At 37.7% G+C, this 22763-nt stretch overlaps 3 protein-coding genes across 3 annotated transcripts in view; 2 read left to right on the forward strand and 1 right to left on the reverse strand.

Moving 5' to 3' along the window:
* Positions 1-22763, forward strand: part of LOC108047776 — a 64509-nt gene that overhangs the window by 37971 nt on the left and 3775 nt on the right. The window contains 8 exon segments of the mRNA XM_044458308.1: positions 541-788; positions 1257-1712; positions 5632-5832; positions 6711-7334; positions 8930-9111; positions 10058-10387; positions 10903-11206; positions 11557-11705. Coding sequence (XP_044314243.1) covers positions 541-788; positions 1257-1712; positions 5632-5832; positions 6711-7334; positions 8930-9111; positions 10058-10387; positions 10903-11206; positions 11557-11705 — 2494 coding nt within the window.
* Positions 1847-3888, reverse strand: LOC108047783 (probable tubulin polyglutamylase TTLL1). Its single transcript, XM_017128135.2, has one exon. It carries the CDS (start codon positions 3473-3475, stop codon positions 2027-2029), a length of 1449 nt encoding a protein of 482 aa, XP_016983624.1. The 5' UTR covers positions 3476-3888; the 3' UTR covers positions 1847-2026.
* Positions 20849-21309, forward strand: LOC108047784. The gene has a single exon (XM_017128136.2). The coding sequence runs from the start codon at positions 20862-20864 to the stop codon at positions 21222-21224; it is 363 nt and encodes a 120-aa protein (XP_016983625.1). The 5' UTR covers positions 20849-20861; the 3' UTR covers positions 21225-21309.

Genomic DNA, 22763 nt, shown 5'->3' on the forward strand with positions numbered 1-22763 from the left:
AACCCTTTATTTTAGTAACCAAAAAATAATATAATAATTATAATTAAGGTAATATTTGTTCTTTAAGCGTTCAATTCAAATAAAGTAGGTTTGAAATAGGTTTGATTTGCTGATGATCCCATCTTTAACATCGCAAACTTATACCCCTTTAAAAGATAAAAAGAAAGTGGGAAGTTGAAAAACTTTTGCCACAGCTGTCCGCTCGATTCGCCGTCAGCATTTGTTTTATAGAGGGTGTCACTTCGACTTTCAGCTGGGCAAGTTTAAAACTCAAATGCGTCGCATACGATTGAACGGGTCACAATTTATTTGCATAAAGTCAGTGACGGACTGGGCAAAGACATGGAATCCAGAATCCAGGACACAGGACGTGTGACCCGATGATGTTTTATGTTTGTCTAAGTGGGCGATATCGGTGGGGGAAACTGAAGCTTAAGCCAAAGTGGCCAAGTTATTGAATAGTAACGACAAGTCATAATATAAAGTAATCCTTAGCTGACTTTTCCGTTTTTTTTCCATATTTTTTTTCCACCTCCACAGCGACCTGCTGAAGAAGCTGTCAGTTAAAGCCGGCCTTATTGGCTGCTTCCGTGGCCTGGTGGTCAACGGCGAGATTCTCGACATCTACAGCTACATGTCGGTGCATCTGTCGGAGATTATCAAGGACTGCAAGCCATCCTGTGTGCCATCGCCCTGTCGGAATGGAGCCCAATGCAAGGAGCTCTGGAGCAGCTTCAAGTGCGTCTGCAACAATCCCTGGGCACATATCGGCGAGTTCTGCGAGACAAGTGAGTGCAAGGGGGAAAATATATGCTCTTATATCATGAAATGTTCTTGAATAAAGTTATTTCTGCCAGAAGAACGTTGAATATGATGATAATATAATGGATTAACAAGTCACTTATTAAGATAAACTTCTCTCTTCTTATTTAATGTCTTTCACAATGTTGACTTATCAAACATAAATTTAATTGTGTGCACCATTAGTTTAAGTGTTTTGTGCTAGTAGTTTGGCAAAGCAAATAAACTTATTTGTTCATTAAAAATACAGGTAGAAAAAAATTACAAAATCTGAACTAAGAAATAAAAATAATATATATAATAATAATAATGATATTTAAAAATAGATTAAAAATACATTGACCAAACTACTTACACACAATTTGTATTCATTTTATGAATTACCTGAAATAAGATTGTTTAATCATTCTTAAATATTATTAAGGATAATCAATGGAATCCCCTTTCTTCCGCAGACATTAACGAAAAGGCTCTGACCTTCATCAACCGAGAATCCTTCCTGATGCGAAATTATTTAAGTGTAGGAGCTACGCCTGCTATCCTTATGCATGGAATGAATGACGAACGTGATATCCTGAAGGGGATCCTCAACCAAGATCTACTGATCAATCTGCGAACCTACGACACTAATGCTCTGGTATTATATGCCAACGATCACTACAATAACTTTGTGCACCTGTACATTAGCATTAACCGGGAGATTGTATTCCTGTATAATTATGGTGATGAAATTGTGAATCTCACTCTACTGGATGATACATTGATGGCTTCTTTGAAAAGCATTCAAGTGGCAATAGTTCGAGGAGAGCAGGAAACTAGAATGCATGTGAATCAGCGAAGTGTAAGCATCGATAGGGGAACCCTACTCTTAGATGAGTATGCCAACAAACCTTGGAGCAATCCGGAAAAAGGTAAGTCGAAGTCACCTGGTTTTATTTGCAACATGAAAACAAATAACCAAATCCTGAAAAAAAGATAATGTGTTAACTAATGAGTTTAACCAAATTAAAACCAGAAACAAAACACATTTTTCGAATTTCACATATTGTTTAAATTTATTTCTATTAGAAACAATTAGACAGTGGTCAAGTCACGCTTAATTCTATATTTACATTTATATTTTGTAGTCTTTTTTCGATATCATGTTTTATGAATTTATATGGAGAACCCTTGATTAATACTATTTTTGAAGACCCAATGATTCCCATCCCCTAATCTACTTTCGTCACTTCCAGCGACTGCCCATTTTAGAGGTTTTACTATGAGCATTACTGCTACTATTTTGATGTTGTTCATCTTGGGCGGCCAATTCCTCATCGATGAGCAGTTCGAAGTTACCCAAAGCATCTGCACTGGGAACTTTATTCCAGCGGACATCGGGCACTCCATCAGGAGGCAAAACCACCGATAATATATTATCAATCAGCTTGTATTTCAGTATCCTATCGTTTACAGTGGTGGAAGTAAGCGAAGGTGAGGCATTGACCTCCACTAGCCAGGGTTTCAAGGCATTGTCTATTATGATGTCGTAACCATAGCACTCGAAACAATGTCTGTCACTGGCCATCACAGGAGCCACAGCTCTTAGGGAATGCACTATAAGCCAGGATATCGCACCAAACAATCGATCCGTAACCTCTTTTCCTCGGGTTCCTTCCAAATACAAAGCCAGATTTTGCACAGACCACTTGCCACCATGTAGCGTATTATATTCGCCACCATGTTTCTGAACACTCACATTGGTCAGGTGTACGTACATATTATCCAATTCCGTAACACTCGTATCATATTTTACAGTACAAAATCGACAGAAACCCTGCTTAAATAAGTAGGCTTTCAAGGGTCTAAATGAAGCCACTAGAACATACAGACGAAGATCAAACTTTTTGCCACCAATCAGCAGGGGATTGTCTATATATCTCGAGATCACATACGACTCCTTAGCTATTTGTGGATGAAATGGACCCTTAGCCTCCCTCGACCACTTCTTGAGTTTGGATAGCTTGTTGATCAGGAATATTCCCGCTCCTTGGGACTTTCCACAGGGTTTCATGATCCAAGTGCTCAACGGAAATTTTCGATACTCCTCCACGAACATATTATAATCCGCTGGTAATACGAATGTGGTGGGCACAAAATCCAGATACAAATACCTAGTGCCACTGGAGTTATTCGATTCCGTTTTCTCAGCCAGGGGATTACCATCCCTTTCGAGATCCTTGCGATAACGTTTGATGTTTTTCACCAGCAAATCCTTGCGGGATAGTTCGTAGTGATTGGGAAAGTGATTGATCATCTGGTTGTCATGCATCCTATATCCACTGTCCACGCTGAAAATGTTGCGACAGGTTTGCACCCCAGCCCAGTAGAAATGCCAATCATCGTCACCGTTCACCTGATGCCAACCGCGTTTTTCGAAATTGTTGACCAAAACCGATTTGTCCAGATCCGTGCAGAAGCCAATTTTCAGTTTATCATGTCCCTGGGCACCGCCGCCACCACCGCTATTTGCACCACCATTTGAGGGGCCATTGGCCGCCGATTGATTTGCACCGCCCGCTTGACGACCGTACATGATGGTACCGCCCGTGTTGGTGAGTGTACCGCTCGAGCGGACCGTCGGCTGCAGACTGTCGGTCCGGGTCCACAGGCTCATGTCCCACACAACGGCCATGTTGTGTTGCCAACGCTCCAAGTTATTGAACCAACAAAGCCAAAATTTATTCACAACCCCTTTTGGTGGCGGTTTATTTTTCGGGGGGCGGGAATGGTTGCCAAGCGGCTGCGCTTCCTTTTTTTTTTTTATAAAGTTTATTTTTTTCTACCAAGGGGATAGTAGCGTTGCACCAAAATTTTCAAATAGTTTAGCAAGTTAAGCTGCAAAAATGCCAAAAATTTCCACTCTCACAAAATCTGTGCGCACTGTGTGATGGCCAAATTATGTGCACTTGAATTTTTTCTCTGCAGTTTTTCTCCTTTTTTTTTTAGCGAACTGTGTGTGTTTGAGAATGGCCGTTAAACTCGGTAGAAAATTGTTGGAAAATAAACGCCATGCGAATGGATAAAGTTTGGCTCTATGGCATAAAAACAACGAGTTGCTTTGTAGTTTGTTGATATTTGAAAACGTTCAAAGTTTTTATTTCGCTTTGCTCACTCAATATGTAAATTGAACGGCATTTCAATAGTAGATAGTATGCGGAAATTGTTGTTAAACGAGGGAAATGCATATAGAGTTGATTATGATCTGAACGGATTTTTTGTAAAACTGTCTGTAAATGGAAATATTTGAACAAATACAAATCGGGTTATTTGTACGGTAGCTTACATTTTGTATTTTATAACAGATTAATAAACGCGTTTGCTAAGGAATTTCAATTCACAATTTAATTATTAGCCTTATCCAAGTTTTAAGCGGAACGAGTTGGCACTTATGATTCCCCAAAATCAGATTGCATAAATGTTAGCAGGGAAAACTAAATCGATCATAACTAAACATCATAAACATAAGTAGAACATTTCCAAAATCCTTTCCACTCAACCAACCTTCAATTACACTAGTTGTATTCGATTTGGCAACAGTATTTCCCTACGACTACACTGCAAAGCCCCATCGTAATTCACCTTGCAATTGAATTTAATGGAAAAGTTCAGTCCATGGAGCTCAACTTGGCAATTGGCAAAAGGGTAAAATCAATCAAATTGCCCGTAACTCAATGCCAGCGATTTGCCAGTAAAATCAATCATAATTACTCCACGTTGCCCCGAAATATGGTTGAAGGATTGCGCTTGAAAATGCATTTTGGGCAAATGAGAATGCGATTTCGTCAATACTTTGCACAGAATAACGCATAAGCACTTTTGTAATTAAATGCGTTAACCAGATAGACTGGACGGCAGTAAAGCCTAGATTGTGGCAATCCAGCCATCGGATCGTTCTGTTTCAATTCAGTTTAGTTTGGCGCGTCCTGCTGGCTGGCAAACATTTCAATTAGACAAACTTAAACTCGAAATTGATGGGCCTAAACCTCAAAAGGCCGGGCTTGGTCTGCCCGAGTCTGGATCCGGGTCTGGGTCGGGGTCTGTGTCCGGCAGGCCGGCTAAAACCCGAAATGCCACGGCAATGAAGGCTCATTTCCGCACACACACAAACATACACACACGCTCATATAAAGCAAACTGAACCAATATGTACACCTTCAAAAACACTGACTATTTCCTAAGCTTTCTATAAATTCTAATCGATAATAGATACACAAGTTGTGAAGTGTAATTTATTTTATATCAAAATACTTATAAGCTTATCTAAAAATTGTAAATTGATTAAAAATGTATGATTTGTAAATTCATTAAATGGCTTACCAATTCAGTATACCTTAATAAATAAAAAAAATGGGATATCCTTACATGGGTTTTAAGCTATTAAAGTAATAACATTTTTATAAATTCAGACTTTATTAATCATAAAATAAAAAAAAGTTCTAGCAATAATAAAAAAAATTCTATTTTCAAATATTTAATTAAATGTTTCTATTATAACAAACGCTATAACATTTCTTTAAATTTCACAGAGACATCCTGCACACCTAAGATTTTTTGCCATAAATATTATATATTTGTATAATAAATTACACAATATTTATTTGGCATACGAATATTAATTGTTATGTTTAATGGAAAAGAAATTGGTTTTATGTTATAACTTATTTACTTTTAAAATAAAACTACGCACAATAGTTTGATTTTAGCTACTATTTTAGTGTATATCGTAGCCCAAATCACCCACACTCTGCCCAAAACCACCCATTCTCATTTGATTTTGTTTATTTGCAGAGGTTCTGTCGCCGCACCGCCCCCCTGCCCCGCCCACCGAGTACTTCCAGTTCCACGTGGGCGGCTATGATCCGGCGAATTTGCTGCGCCCCAATGTGGATGCACCCACCCTCGAAGGTTATATTGGTTGTGTGCGAGGCCTGAAAATCGGAACGCAGTTGATCGACTTGGCGGATATCAATGAAAGGAATATAGCGCCCAGTAAGTAGGCAGTATAAATCAATTTTCACTGAGTGCAATTTTCGGTCGGCCCTAATGCCATTGGCTAGTGTGGCTCCACCGGATTTCGATACTTCTGCTCCTGCTCCTGCTACGAGGATTCTAATTCATAGGCCACCAAATCGACTCTTCACTGCGTCTGCGGTTGTGGTTGCTTCTGCGGTTTGCTGCCTGGCTAACTTAATATGCATGCAATTTCCGTTAAGTGCTGGGGACTCCTGCGAAAATGGAGAGATGGCCAACAGGCCACTTTGGGGCCGCGCCAAGATTAATGCCATTGCGATAAGCTGCAGGCCCACATGGCGTATGATTTATGCGGCCACGTATCGCGGAAATTGCAAGCTGACTTTGATGCGATTAAACGCTGCCGCAGTCAATGTAAACACTTTGAAGAGGCAATCCTTTCTATACAGATTCGTTATTGCCAATTGAAAGCATTCGCCTTGAAGGGGCAATATGCTTTGGGGTACTTAGATTGAAACGCCTCAAAATGGCAAATTATTAATGCTAACATTTTGTAAAGTAAAGGAAATTTCAATAGAAATATATAGAAACTATCTGTGTAAAATCATAATATATTATAAAAAGTAAATCTATAGAAATTACAAAAAAAATGTTAAAGGTGCCCTTAAGAAAAGACAACTTAGTATAACAATCGATTTAACTAAAAATGTTTCCCTTTTTTATCAAATGAAGTTTTTCTGTTTCCATTTACTATAGTTTACTTACAATTTCAGAAATTTTAAGAAACACTAACTCGGTGATTCTTTTATTTTAATTATAAAATTTTCTTATATTTTTCTTCAAGAACTTCTTGGATCTTTTTCCTTAATACTTCGATTAAATCCCTTTAATTCCAGCCCAGGAAGGTGTCCTGCCCAACTGCCAGATCAAGTGCGATGCGGAGCCGTGCAAGAACGGCGGCACCTGCAAGGAGCACTTCGCGGAGCAGCTCTCCACCTGCGATTGCGAGCACACCAGTTTCCTGGGTGAATTTTGCTCCGAGGAAAAGGGAGCTGACTTCAGTGGCGAATCGACGTTGCAGCGCAAATTCGATCTGCTGCCCGGTACAGGTCGCGTTGACTATGTGCGCCTGCAGCTGGCCTTCTCGTCCTTCGACCTGCGACGGGCCAATCGCATAATGCTGCTGATGCAAACGGAGGCGGAGCGGAGCTACTACCTCCTGCTGGCCATCACCTCCGATGGCTACCTGCAGCTGGAGGAGGATCGAGACAATGGGCGAACGGTTGGCGCCCGGATCGATCGGAATTTCCTGAACAGCGCCAGGCATTCGGTGTACTACGTGCGAAATGGCACCCAATCGCAGCTCTTCATTGATCGTGAGCAGGTGCCCCTCACCGAATTCGCCGCACGTGTCCTTACAACCAGCGGCGATGCGGGCTCGAATCGCGTCCAGATCGGTGGCATCAACAGCACGGACTCGCGGTTCGCCGTCTTCAAGAGCTACAGCGGCTGCCTGTCGAGTGAGTGTCGTAAATTTTATCCCGGTCCTCCATTAATTTATTTTCGGTCTCATCAACTGACATACCCCTGCACTCCCTTCACTCAGAAAAAAAAGTTAGTAGGGGCTGTGATAATATCCAAAATAAAGTACACAAGACAGAAAACTTGACTTCACAAGGAAAATGTTTTCAAGGATTTTTAGTCTTTTAAGTGGCCACTCTTTAAAGAGTGTTTTCTTTGTAATTCAGAATATTCAAAAACTATATAAGAATGGAGACTATATTTGTCTGTTTTTTTTTACTTTCTAGGGACAAGAGTAAAATGAGTAAATTCTATATCATATTTCTAACAAAATTCTGTCCTTAGAGTAAAATAAGAAATCAGGTTAAAGGCTAAGAATTCCTCTCAGTGTGTCCTCTGCTTAACTGCTGTAACTTTATGAACTCACTGAGCTGAGCGCTCAAAATTCAGGGTAAGGGGGGAGATAGTGCTCGCCGGGGGGCTAGAGGAAAACTGCTTCACATTGTTGACCAAAAAATTAAATTTATTCGCTGCCATAAAAAGTCATTTCCGTGGCCGTGGCGTCGTTGCCATAAATTCTGTCAGTTTTTGCTCTCAAGATTTACAGTGGCTCATATTTAAATTGCTGCTTTGCTGCCACTCCAAACCGCAGCACAGTGTCCAACACTTTGATTAAAAATTCAACCCAGCAACCCACCAATCTCTCCTCTACCCAACCGCTCATAAAACAGATGTTCAGCCAACCACGCCCACACCACATGTGGGCGGGGCTGTTAAACTTCCTTGATCATCCCCTTAAAGAGGCATCGAAGGATAATGCGATAGTTTTGGTCATTTACAGTGGGCACAGTGGGGCAATGTATCCAAAAATACTTAAATTATTTTTTTTAGTTAAATGAAATATTATTAGCAGAAAACCTTTTAATATATTCATTTTTGGTGAACCATTTCTAAATAAATGAATGTTTTAGATACAAAATAATGCGATAGTTTTGGTCATTTACAGCGGACACAGTGGGGCAATATATCCAAAAATAATAAAATTAATTTTTTTAGTTAAATGAAATATTATTAGCAGAAAATCGTTTAATATATTCATTTTTGGTCAACCATTTCTAAATAAATGAGTGTTTTAGATACCATATTTAATATTCAAAGTCCACTATCAAATTGGCATACCAAGAACTAAGTCACTAGCTTAATTATCATCTGAACACACTAGAAATTCCATTAATTTGCCAATTTAGGGTAGCACTCCCCCAAAATACACAATCAAGGAGCGTCAGTGGCGTTGTGGGAGTTTACCGATAGGCATTAAAAATGTTATTGCTAATTTCGGGACGGGCATCAAACACGCACGAACGACTTGCCACGGGTCCTCCTCGAACGGAAGCAAAGTCAAAGTCAGAGTCAGTCGAGCCCAACCCACCGAGTCGAGAAGGCAAACGCAATTCCAATTTCCACTCCGCCATCCACACACATTTGCATTTCAATTTGAATTAATGACCAATACTAATGAAAATTTCAACCCAACCCCCCACCCCATCCCCAATTCATCCGCCGCAAATTGGGTAAACCAACCGCCCATCGGTAGACATCTATATACAGGTGAACGGGCACGTTATGAAGCCACTCGAGGAGTACATGCTATTCACAAAGTCCACCGCCGACAACATTACGGTCATCAATCCTCAGGGAGTGCGGAGCGCCCAGTGCAACGCCAAATTCGATGTGAGCGAGCAGCCCACGCAGGAGCCCATGGTCAACGTCAGCATGGTGGGTAGCACACTGCGAAAAATATGGGATACTTGTTTTTACACTTTACAATTTATGAGTCAAAACAAAAAATACAAACTCTTTAAATCAGTTTTTTAGGGGGTTAGTAAAAGTTAGTCTTGAAATAATTTAAGATAAAAATAAAACTGACAAAAAATCGACCCAAAAGCTTAAACGCAGATGTTTAAAGAATTAGATCAAAATTATTTAGAAGTACGTCACTTTAAAATCGGATATCTGTAAGAAAAGTTTTAAGCCTAGAAATGCACTTTTCCACTATTCTAAATTTAGAAATGATTCAAATCTGGTCTCTGTAAGAACAATTATGGGCTTAAAAGTTCAGTTTATAAATACACTTCTGCAAAGCCATTTTTTGAAAATATGGATAGGGGTTACCTCGTAAAATTGACGAAAAATCGAGCAAAAAACCAAACCAAGATGAGGATACAGATTTTCGGAAAATTAAACCACAAATATTTCGGGGTATGCCACTTTGAAATCGGATGTCTGTAAGAAAAGTTATGGGCTTAGAAGTGCAGATTTTTGTTTTCTTTTTGGCAAGCCATTTTTCGAAAATTTGGAAAGGGGTTACCTCGTAAAAATGACGAAAAATCGAGCCAAAAATACAAACTCATATGAGTATACAGATTTTTAAAGAATTAAAGCAGAATCAATTAGAGGTATGCCACTTTGAAATCGGATGTCTGTAAGAAAAGTTGTGGGCTTAGAAGTCCAGCTTTTTCACACTTTTCTCCAAAAGCATTTTTTCAAAAATTTTCATTAAAATTACGAAAAAAAAGTAATTTCAAATTAAGACTTAAAATCAGAAAGTACATTTTTGTCAGTGCAAAGAAAGGATGCCTGCTAGGGGCTTCGGGAATCGGATTATCCGAGGCAGCCAGGCGACAAATTGTGTTAATGAATGCCCTCTACCTGTGTGCCGCAGATACCGGAGCCATGGGTGGAGGAGCCGCCGGCCCGCGTCCCCTACGTCCCGAGATTCGTGTACGACGAGGACAAGCAGGAGGACTCCACGCAGGTCGTCTTCCTCACGCTGACCACCGTCTTCGTCATCATCGTGATCTGCTGCCTGCTGGAGGTGTATCGCAGCCACTTGGCCTACAAGAAGCGCATCGAACGCGAGACGGACGAGGACATCATTTGGTCCAAGGAGCAGGCAACCAAGATGCACGAGTCGCCAGGTGTTAAGGCCGGCCTCCTGGGCGGAGTGACGGCGGGATCGGGGAACGGCCTTCCGCCATATACCTACAAGGCGGTAAGTAATGGCCCAGCCGACAATAATGTTTTATTAACTCCCTTTAAAATGCACTGGGAAAAAAGACAATTTTCAAAAACAAACTTTTTATTTTAATATACATGAATTTGATACCATTTTCTGTTAGTTATAAATAACTTCATTTAAAAGTGCAGAACAAGATTTAATAACAAATAAAGCTATTTTGAAGATTCTATAATCAATAAATTATATTTTTTAGTTTTAAAATATATGAATGATCCATTTTAAAAAAACAGTTGAACTTAAACCGTTTTATAGATAATATAAAAATAAAATAAAATAAAATATTTGATCCTATTCTTTTTTTCTTTTTGAATATTTAGAGAAATATATTTAAAAATTTATTTTTATCAAAGTAAAAAATATTTGCTATTTAATTTTCTCAAATAACTTGTGCAACAGTGAAAATATTATTATTTTTATTTCAATACTTCTACATCTTACGAATAAAATAAATCCAAATATAAAATTTCCTTTTTTTGTGTGAGTCTCAGCTGCCGCAGGAAGACAAAAAGCCGGGCAATGGTGCCCCCTTGGTGGGCATATTGAAAAACGGCAGTGCCACGCCCTCCCAACCTGGCACGCCCACCGCCATGTCCAAAAACGGGGACATTACCTCGCGCATCGAGGAGGAGGAAGAGGAGGAGGATGAGGCGCCGGTGGAGAAAACAGCCGAAAAAAGCAGCGAGCAAGAGGAGCCTCAAAAGGACACACCTGCCACCGAAGTGAAGGAGTCGCAGGCTCAGCCAGCTGAGCAGATTACGACGGACACCACTGATTCCTCTGCCACAGCCAATGGTGCGTCCATATAAATCACTCAAAATCCCACAAAATATGAACAATTTATAATTGGCTTTTGCGCCGCTGACACTGAAAACAAAATCAGTATGTGAAGTTTAAGTTTTCATATTCTGTTTAGTCTATGAAACTTAAAATAATTTAAATCTGATTTAAAAGTATTCTTGGTTATGCTAAAAAAATAGTTTATATATTATATATATTTAAATATTAAAACAAATAATATCTTAATGAATTGCGTAGTTCTTAAAAATATTATATAAGGAGTACATTTTTTTCAGTTTTTTAATTAATATCAAATATTATATGTGGTAAAAAATGAATTTAATTTTAATTTTTTTTCTGTGCAGCTTCCAAGGATCCGGAGGCGAAAGCAGAGCCCTCAGAGCCATCATCTCAGTTGCCCGCCGCCCAAAACGGACAGCTGCCCCAAAATGAACAGGTGGCTGCGGGGGATGAGGGGCAGGTGCAGGTGCAGGTGCAGGTGCCAAGTCTACCGGTAAGCAGAGGACCCCAACCCAGTGTAAACCTTATCAGAGTGGCGCCAATAGCCACAATCAGCGAGACCAATTTGCATGCGTTGGGCTGAGAGGCACGGCCTTGGCATTGGCATGTAAATAACACCCAAAGCCACTCATCCATCCAAGAACACAACATATACACACAACCACACACCATAAGTCAAGTGGAAGAGCTTGTCATTACATAACGAAAGTAAATGGCCTGCAAATACATAGGCATACAGCTGTAGGGCATGAAAGTGCATCATTTACAATTGCAATCGCAAGGACATCCCCGAAAACAAACACACATATTCATGTACTAATATTTGGACAGTCAACGGGGACATTAGTAGTCAGATTGGATAAACAAACGTTATAATGTCAAGTACAATCAGGGTTACACACGATCGGGAATCAACTGTAATTGCAACTCAAGGGATTTACTTACAGTACATCGAGTATTACTAACAATGCAATATTGCCAATACAATAACATCTAGTGTACTTATTTTTTTCCTTTGAAAATAGTTTTAATTGGTTTGTTACTATATACATAAGTTAAGAAATTTTTTAATCAAGTATACATTTTAATTTTAACTCCCCATTTATACAATGTTACTTTAAAATTTTATAATTTATTCCTTGTAAATATACTCTGATTTTTGAATAAAATCATTAATTGGCTGCCATTTTCAATTCAATGACCCCTTAACTTAAAAACGTTTTTTAAGGTTATTTTATTGATAAACATATATTGGAATTTCAATTAAAACTCAAGGGGGTTATCACAAAGCCACTTAAGAATTAAATATTAATAACGATGTATTTTTTTGGCTTGTTTGTTATTACAAATGAAGTTGTATCTGCGCAATTAGAGTCCAATGTTCTTTATTATGGTAATTGAAATCTATTATTTACTCACTGATGTAAACAAATTTAGATTAATTTCACTGAAGCTCTATTTTTTAAATATTTTAATCAAAAAAAAATTGGGTTAATGAATAAGTAATCATAGTTTTGTCTAAACAAACACGACAACCTTCTATTTTAACAAATATTCTTAAAATATATAGCATGACCCTAATGTTTTAAATATATTCTTAATGACGTTTTAAGTTGTTTACTTCGAATGTCTGCATGTGTATGCGAGCGTTGTGTTGTCTCTTTTGCACACTGCCTGGCGGCCATCATAAACTTGGGAAAATGTTCCGTTTAATTAAATTGCATTTAATTGAATTTAACTAAATAAACAAAACTTGGGAAATATTTCCCCCATTTTCCGTGTGCATATTTGAATAGCAACAAACATTTTCAGATGTATTTTAAAAATATTTAATCACAATATAATGGTAAAATACACACCCGTGCGTAAGAGAATGTGTTTTTGTGCGTGTCCTTTTAATTGTTGATATTAAATGCGCTTATGGTGTGACTGTTTAATTAAATTTAACACAAACCAACTGAGAACAAAAAAAAAGACGTGGAAAAGGGGAAAACTATTGGCAATTGGCTTATCGCAACGAAATTGGTCAGGCCAATAGGTATTGAACGGAACAATGCTTTTGCCAATCGAGTCAATTCAATTATTTCTCAATTATTGTATAAGCCGATTAACGGCACTATCAAGTTGAATGAATTAAATGCAGCGAAGGTGATTGACAAAGTCGAGCCCCAAAAAATATGCTATAATTTGTGTACAACAGTTGATTATTTCGATGAAATAAAAGAAAAAATTAATTTTATTTGCTTTGGCACTGTACAATTTATTGGGACAGTATTTTAGGGTTTTACTAACTTCCAAATGTTGACAGGATGCTTTTAAATTAAAAGCTGTTTAAAGTATTTTAATTTTTTGTAAGAACTTGGTTCAAGAATGTCTTAAGATTTAATGTTACCTAATTAATTTTGTATTTCTAAGAACCTCAACCAACTCTTGAACCCAAAAGAAAATACGTATTTTTTTAACATTTAATGTCTGTAAGAATGACCCTAGAATCTTAACTACTTGATAGTTTTTACATCCCTTTGAAAGTTTCCGATTTCTATGTGAGTGTGTGGTTTTTCATGTCTTTTCCTCCTTCGTTTTCTTTGTATATTGGCCAATTCCTTTTCCTTTGTTAGCCGGGGCAAAAAGCATTAAAAAAATATAACCTTTTGCTTGGTTGTTGTGGCCAGGACAATTTCTTAAGCGGCATCAATGCAATTTCTTGCCAGCGGCAGTCGCTCCTCCTTTGGTTTTTGCAGCCAAGCCAATTGTCTAAAATGTTATTTAATAGAAGAAAAGCTCTGGCCAGCACAAAAGTTAAAATACCTTCGAACAAAAAGAAATTGAACTGCATTTGGGGGGATGCGAGTGCTCTGCCTCCTCTACTTCTTTGTTAAAGGACATTTGCCAAATGAATATGCGTTGAAGAAAATCTGGGAAATCCCTGCAAGAAAAACTGCCTTTTTGAAATGAACTTTGGACGAAGAATAACAATTGTTGCAGGCCACAATTTATGGGAGCATGATGGGAAAGTCGGTCTTCTTGCTTATCAAGTGCCTGTCCATGATTTATATAGATTGTATATGCATGGCGGTGACCAGAAACTCTTTTGGCCAGAAAACTTAAGACAAAACCTTCAACTAAGCAACAAACGCGGCACGAACTTTCAACTTTTGCATCGACTTTTCGGCACGCCCAAAAACAAACTTCCACCGAAGTACGAACTCCCTTTTCCGTCGCCCCGATTTCTGAAGGGGAAATTGGAAAAGCAAAATATTGAACTTATTGGCTTTCATGTAGTTTTAGCTGGAAAAGTGTCTATCGAGGGGGTCGCATGTTACTTTTGAGCTTACTTAGCATGTACTTTGTCTGAGCTTAAGCTGCAGCGAAATTGAATTTTCCCGGCATTTTCTCGAGGCCAATCGCTGCACATTCAAATCTGGCGATGAATTTTCCCACTTTTTTTTTTTTTGTTAGTTCCATGGCGCTTTGGTGACACCCGAAAAATGGCGAAAGTTGTGCAGAGTGCAAAGTGCGTGCGGCATTGTCTACCCACCACCCAACTTGGCCCACATTTTCCCGCCATTTCCCCGCCGCTTTCCACATTTCCACTTGACTTGCGGCGTCTACGCGAGCCTGATTGCAAAGCAACCGAAATTGAAGCGCACTCAAAACTTTTTTCCTGCCTCAAAATCAAAAAGTTTCGCTTCACAAAGAGTGGGAGTTGGCTGGCTGCTCCTTTCAAGGGGTTAATACAGTGGCTGATCGGTAGGGAAACCTCATTTTAAAACGGGGTTTCTGGGGAAATAACTTTGCAGTCAAAAATTAATTCGATTAATTATGCCCTTTAATTGTTGGACTTTCAAGAGATTAATTAATGGTTAGCTGGCTTATATTTCACAGTAATTAGATTACTTAAAAATGTTTTTAGTATTACTTTTATTACTCATGATTAACTTACAACAATATATCATAATAAATTATTTAACAAAAATAAATAATAATCTGAAAGATATTTTATTTTGTTTGATTCTTGTCTTAAATATTTTTTAGTATACTGCATAAGTTAGTTTTATCTATTTTTTTTATCTAATTATTTATTTAATATCAATTTGATGTCCAAAAGTTTTGGTATTTCTTAGTTTACTGTAGTTGAAAATACATTTTTGCGAATCGTCTTCTAAACATACTTTTCCAAACTGTCTATTTCCCATTTTATTTTCAATTTATTCATTAATAATCTTTTATATCCGAAAGTTTTGGTAGTTTACTGTAGTGAAAGTCGTAGGACGTGGCTGCATCTTTTGTTTGAGCAGCACCAAAAAGTGCAAGTGCCTCAGCTGGTGGGTATTTTCTGCTCGTGCTGCTGATTCTACTGAGGTTGCTCCTGTCATGCATGCCAAGTTTCTTTTTATTCAAAATGTTTGTGGGCGTCTTTGCACTTTTCTTTCATCTTGCGTGGCTGCTGGTGCTTCTGCTCCGTTTCTTGCCGGCTTTTCCAGCATTTCCAGCATTTTCGCCCCCGCCTGCCGCTGTTCATTTTGGCCTGCCGCAAACGCTGCACGCACTTAACTTTGCCAGCTACCACAATGCTGCGGTGAAACTCATTACGAGCTTAGAATGCAAAAACGAAACCCCAAGCCCCCACAAACTGCAGCAACAAGAAAGTCTCCACACCCAAAAAACAAACCCACTGGCAGCACCCACATGCAGAGGCCATCACACAGATTTTGTGTTGTTTGCTCAAGTTTTATATAATTCTTAATGAAGGCAAAGAATTCGAACCGAGCTAATGATGTGTAAATTAAGACGCAGGCCACAACATAAAAAATAAATTAAAGGAAGTCGGTGGTTGAAGGTTTATAGAGAAATAATTTTGATTTACCTAAAAGAAGTAATTAAATATATATAATATATATTACATAAATACGTGTATGCATGTAACAAATATACTTTGTTAAACATTATTTTAAACCTATTCATTTTAGACAATGTAGGCTTATATTTTAAATATTGAATTTAAAGAATATTTTATTTGTCTAGCATGATGATTTTTTTATATCGCTGATTTTTCAAAATTTTAAATAATTTTCCGTTTTAATTATTTCCTTTTTTGTAATTTCAACCACTTTTCTTTCCATTTCAAAACCTTCCCTTAGGTATTTGTGTTTAATTTCATAGTATTTAATATTTGATTGCCTCAGTAAGAATAGTTTTAATTAGCTTCGCATGTTTTCACTCTGCTTTTCAAGTATACAACAAAACAATGTCTTTAAAAATGAACAATAAGAGTGAAATACAATAGGATGGCTTTAGGGCTCCCTCTCAAATTACACACTTGAATGGGTGCTTAATTCTGGAACATTTTCTCCTTACCTTGTTTTAAAAGGTACACAAAAAAAATGATGAATTTCAATTGCTTGCTCTAACATCAAATATGCAAATCGTATTACTAACAAGTGAGCTTTACCAATATGACTGCGAGCATGTTGATTAAAAAAGAAGCAAAAAACCCAGCATGAAAGCATGTCAACGTATGAAACTAATCAAAGAAAATCTTTTTTAAAAGGAATGTCTCTTCCAAACGAAAAGTTGCATGAAAATGATTTAAAAACACCCACCGCCGCCCGAAAAAAATATGAGCCAAAAAAGTTTTTAATAAAAAGCAATACGAAACATTTCTGCACTTTGACAGCAACAACAGCAGCAGCAGCAACATGAAATGCAAAAGCAGCTGCCGCAGCAACGACAACTGTCTCAAAGAGGAGCTGGTGCCTCACTTCAGCAGCAGAGTTCCAAGCGGAGGAAGCCGGGATCGGGGGGGAATGGTGGGTCCGGAGGAGCTGGGACAGGACCTGGTTCGGGTTCTGGTTCTGGAGTTGGACCGGCAACAGTGCGGCGACAAGTTTCTTGGGGTCCGCCAATCGTGGCCGAAACGGATGTGGATTTGGCCAACAGCAGCGGCACTACAAACACCAACAGCAATGGAAATCGCAAAGCTGGTGGCAAACAAAACGGATACCATGGCGTCAATAGACGGGCCACCACCACCAGAAACTGACGGCAAAAAACAAAACGAGACGAATGCAAAAATTGTGCCAGAAAAGATGTATAAAAGCATAAATATTTAGGCAAATTGATGGCAAGACAACAGGGCTGAATAAACAAGGCACAAAAGGCACGAGAGTCGAAAACAAAAGCAATTTGTATAAATAAAAGCAAGTCAAAGTGCGACAGAGACAAAGGCAAAACAAATAATATAAATTGAAAAGAAGCAAGTCCTTGGATGGTTGTGTATAAAGAAAACTGTCTGCCCATCGACATGAATATTCCTCAAAAAATTGAAGAAACTTTTTGCATCAAATTCAACCAAAATGAAACTTGCACATAAACGTTGCAAAAATTTCATTAAATATTTCATGGAATTTAAGACTTTGGTTTAAATACATTTGGACAAAGATAAAAGGATTTCATTCTTACTAAACCAAAACTATTCTTAGAATTAGTTGGATCTAAAGCATTAAAGAGTTTTAAACAAGTGAAACCCAAAAAGCACATTTTAAAATATAGTTAGGTTTGATAATTCTTTAAATCTTTATTTTATAAGAAAAGTATTTTTGTGTATTTAAATGAGAAGAGGAGATACAAAATATTGCAAGTAGTGAAGGTTTGGAATTTGAAAGTTCCAATTAAAAATATACCTTTTCAAACTCATAAACTTACTGTAAATTTATACCTTTAAAGTTAAGCTCGAAACTGCTTTTGCTGCAACGCAAAAGTTGCCTTCATTAAGTTTTAAGAATTGCACAACTTTCATTCTTTCCCATTTCGCAATTTCCCTTTTTTGTTTATTGTAAATTCCATTCCTTACTGTGTGATATACGAAGGTAATAAAAGTTCTTTGGCCGGAAAATGAGAACACAACCTTAACTTGTTTCATATTAAATGATGAGAAATTACGTAGAATAACTCGGCCATACATCAATTCATTTAAATGCGTTTATTAAAAAACTTTCCACCAGCAAAGTGCTGACAACAACAACAAGCTAGCAGCATCATCGAGATTGATACAACAACAAGGAGCGTTGAAGTCGGAGAAGATGGAAAAAGTAAAGCGCACATAATGGCACTTCAATATGTGGTGGAAAATGGGGGAAAACTGAGGATATAGTGTGTACTATGGGGGAAAAGGAGGGGCTTTCGGGGAAGGGGAGAGACAACTACCAACAGCTTGTTAGTGGCTTTGTTGGTCAGTACTTTTAACTAATGTGTTTTGTGCGACCATAGAAAATCTCAAGTACTCATAGACGCACTGACACTCATGCACACTCACACATATTTGATGTACTTAACGTTTGCACTAAGAAAAAAATTTTTGTCATTCGAAAAAAAATATTTTAATTTTATTTTAATTTGCATGAATTTAATTTTTTTATAATTAAATTTAAAGCATAATTTTAATAGAGACCTTTTTATTTGAAATATATTATTAAAAACCGAATGATACATATATTAAATATAAGTATAAAGAATTTCTATTTTTTGTATTTAACAACATTTTTTTATACCGATTGAATTCCTTTAAATTCCCGACAAGTTTTTTTAATATGCTTAGTATTATTTCTCTAAGTGCACCTTCTCCATCTCCACTTACTTTGAAGGGTGCCAGCGGAACCGCAAATGGCGTGTGTGTGGAAAAGGGGAGCTTATATAGCTAGTCTGGCGCTGGGCTTCCCTTGAGCTCCTTCAGTTTCGGCTCTTGCCAGCATAAAATAATCGCATAAAATGTCGTTAAGTATAACGAAATTGAGTCTGCACATAAATTCAGATTATGAGATTAAAATGTTGTGATTTTCGCACATAGAACGATTCTGGTTCGGCCAGAAAACCCTTTTTGGTAATGAAACCCAAAAACGAACGCCAAACATTTCGGATGGAGAATACGCTGGAATAAGCAACAGCCGCCCCATCAAAACGGGCAACAACATCAACAGCAGTCAAGCCAATGTAATGAGTTTATATCGCCCTTTTGCCCCGAAGCATAAATTTATGAAAAAACAAGAGAGAACGCTATAGTCGGGTGCCTCGACTATCAGATACCCGTTACTCAGGTAAAGGGAGTGCGAGGGAGATGGAGATAGAAACTTTGATTACGCATAACTTTTTAACGAATGGTCCGATTTGAAAAATTTCTTCTACATTTCGATAGGTATTGATAAACACAATAAAACTGCATTTTTACTTTTCCGAAATATTTAAATTTTTAAAATCGTATATAAGCGATTGTGGGCGTTAAAGGGGGCGTGGCACCATTTTGAAACAAACTTGCGCTGCGTAGGAACTTCTTAAATCTACATGCAAAATGCCAATCTTCTAGCTTTTATAGTTTCCGAGATCTCAGCGTTCATACGGACAGACAGACAGACAGACAGACAGACAGACAGACGGACAGACAGACGGACAGACGGACAGACGGACAGACGGACATGGCTAGATCGACTCGGCTAGTGATCCTGATCAAGAATATATATACTTTATAGGGTCGGAAACGCTTCCTTCTAGCTGTTACATACTTTTGCACGAATACAATATACCCTTTTACTCTACGAGTAACGGGTATAACAACACGGCCGAGGCACAGTAGAATCTAATGGGATTATTTTATTCAGATAGCAGATCTTGTGGAAAAATGGAGTAGACTACGTTTCTGGCTCAGTAAATAGAATTTAATAGCTAATATGTAGTTAAAGAATTTTTATTTTATTTTTAAAGGCAGTTAAAACATTATTAAAATGTATATATTATATTTCTAAATTATTCATTTAAAGTTGAAAAATGCTATCGTAGACTTTCTAAAAAGATACTTTTTTAATAGTACACAAATTTAAAGAAACCACTTTAGTTGATACATACTTTAAAATTTACTAAACTTATATTCTAACGAAAGTGGGTACTTTTAAGTTTTTTGCTCGCTTAAAATCACTTTCATTCCACTGTTCGTCTGACGAATAATAAAGAAGTTGCGGTTGTGGCCGGCGATCAAAGTCAAATATTTGGCTTGGATGTTTACAAATTGGGTCAGCTGGTAATGACCTGGCCGTCGGCTATACAGCTCCTCTCCCAAATGTCCCCGGCGCCTGGTTTCAACCCGACTCTGTGGGAATTTACCAAAAACAGAGAACGTGCTATCAGCTGTCTCTTCATTATGACGCTAATTGCCATGACACTGTGACGAAAGGATTAGCAGCATGTAAAGTGTACGGCGGAGAGAATCGATGCGACCGCAAAATCAGGACGAGTATGAACATGAGAAAACACGACCGACGGTCTTTTGACCCATAAACAGTTCAGTTTGTCCTAATCCGGTTATATATCCGGATTAGCGACCATGAGTGCCACGAAGGAGTACTTTTTCACTATTCCCGAGAACTTTACGACACTTTTTAGGTAATGAATGGGATTACATTTTTTAATCCACTGCCACCCGCGTGCTGTAAAAAAATTAATGACAAAAAACTCGCATTCAGGTCAGTTTTTGGCCTGGGAAACCGATTGACCTGCGAGAATGGATGGCATGAATGGGCAGGTCAAAAAAAGGATTGCGTATAAAATAAGCCATCACCACTGACGTAACCAGCAAACGCATTCAAGCAATCGCACAGTCAAGATGTATCTCATCCAGAAGAACAAGGAAGTCAAGGAGAACTCGAAGCAGAATCCTTCGCAGAATCTCGTGGAATCGCAAAAAAAATCTCCCACCGCCGCATATGCAATGTTTATGCACCGCGAAGAGTTAAGAAGGAGAAAAATCCATGTGTCTCGGGTTTCTGCAACCAAAATTCACCTGACCAGTGAACTAATCGCTAAAACTAAGAAGAATATTCGACAGTGCAGCTTCGAGGATCTGGAGATTCTCGCCAGGGAAACGCTCTTCAGGAAGAATCTTCAGCGACATTTGTACTATCGACGCATGCAAATTCATCAATACATGATAAACAAGAAAAAGCAACAAGCCAAGGAGAAGAAATGAGGAAAATATAATGTTATTTAATTTAAGAACAGCAAAGTGATTATTAAAGCTATGTATTGTAAATAAATATAAATTAAGATAAATAAAATTAACAAAAATTAAATCAATATTAATGTTTGACAAAGGGAAAATTTGATCACATTTAGGAAAAAAAGCAGTTGGGATAAAGATATGAAATTTATATTTTTAACACTTATTGTTCAATTTTTAGTAACATTTAAAGGGTTGCTTTTCAATAAACGTATATAAAAAACCACACAAACGAACCTGCTCATATTTCATAATAAAGTCATTTCCGTTTAAGGTAAACTTCACCAGCCATTACAATTAAGAATATCTGAGATCTACCAAAAGATAGTGCTCAACCTTAACTGAAACTTAAATTAAACTTCAGTCATTTGTAAAGGCCAAGCAGAAAAGTAAAATGCCCCTCACTTTCACATCTTATCTTTGCTCCGGCAAAAGTGCAATTTTCCATTTAAATATTTGATTATGTATACGTATTCCCCAGTGGTAATTGTCAGGGAGCAAAAGTGTCGGCGTCGACCTGCACTTGTAATGGGTGTAAAAACAAATTTACACATGATTACCAAAAACCCGGTCTGCAACACTGCGAACATTTAATACAACTCAAACAAAATTGGGCGTTGCATAAATTTGAAGAGGCGGGGTGTAGAAAAATTCTTGCCTTTTTAGACTACATAAATTTTAATTAAATGTCACTCATACGCCATGTACGCCAAGCACAATGTGCTGCGGAGTTGACTGTGTGTGTGTGTGTGTGTGTGCGTGCAGCTGAGTGGTTGTGTCCTGAGATAGTGTGAGTGAGGCGACAAATGAATGCACATGAAAGTGGCGCACGAATTACAGTTTATTGAACAGCAGCACCAGCAGGAGCCAGGATAAAGGATAATGGACCCAGGACAATGGCGACGAGAGTGGAGCTCATCTAAAGCGGAGCGTAAAAATAAAGCAGGACACCAAGGAGTCTGGAATGTTTTCGATGCCTTGCAGCTGCAAATTTTTCGTAATTTACCACAAATTTATTTTATGAATATTTCCAAATAGCTAGAATAAAATAAACCAAAATATTTTGGTTTAAGACAAGTTGTTTTTTCTTCAAGATATTTTTTTAACAAGTATAAATAATATGGAGTTTTATTTAAATATTGAGTATTATTTTAATATTGAGTATTATTATTTCCAAAAACAATTTTCTTAAATTATTCTTAAATAACTTTTTTGCTCTTAATTTGACTTTTTATATTAAAAATAGAAATGTATTTTTTTGCTAATATATTTCCATGTTTTCAAAAAATAACTTATATTAATTCCATGAATTCCATAAATTCCCAATTTCAAATACCAAAATGGAAAAAAGAAAATGGGGACAAAAGCCAATTGCCTTGGTTGCTTGGCAGCTAGCTCTAATTATTTTTTTTTGCAACTTTTTGTGTGTCTAGCAGTTTGTTTGTTTCCATTGGTGGCGAATCTGTGGCGTTTCCTTTTTCGTGCATTTTCATTAAACTTTTACAGCAT

The sequence above is a fragment of the Drosophila rhopaloa genome, unplaced genomic scaffold (genome assembly GCF_018152115.1).
Source record: "Drosophila rhopaloa isolate 14029-0021.01 unplaced genomic scaffold, ASM1815211v1 contig_163, whole genome shotgun sequence".
Classification (NCBI taxonomy): domain Eukaryota; kingdom Metazoa; phylum Arthropoda; class Insecta; order Diptera; family Drosophilidae; genus Drosophila; species Drosophila rhopaloa.

What these genes read in the sequence shown, in the direction of transcription:
- LOC108047783 (XM_017128135.2), bottom strand. Translation starts at nt 3,475, where the DNA reads ATGGCCGTTGTGTGGGACATGAGCCTGTGGACCCGGACCGACAGTCTG.
- LOC108047784 (XM_017128136.2), top strand. Translation starts at nt 20,862, where the DNA reads ATGTATCTCATCCAGAAGAACAAGGAAGTCAAGGAGAACTCGAAGCAG.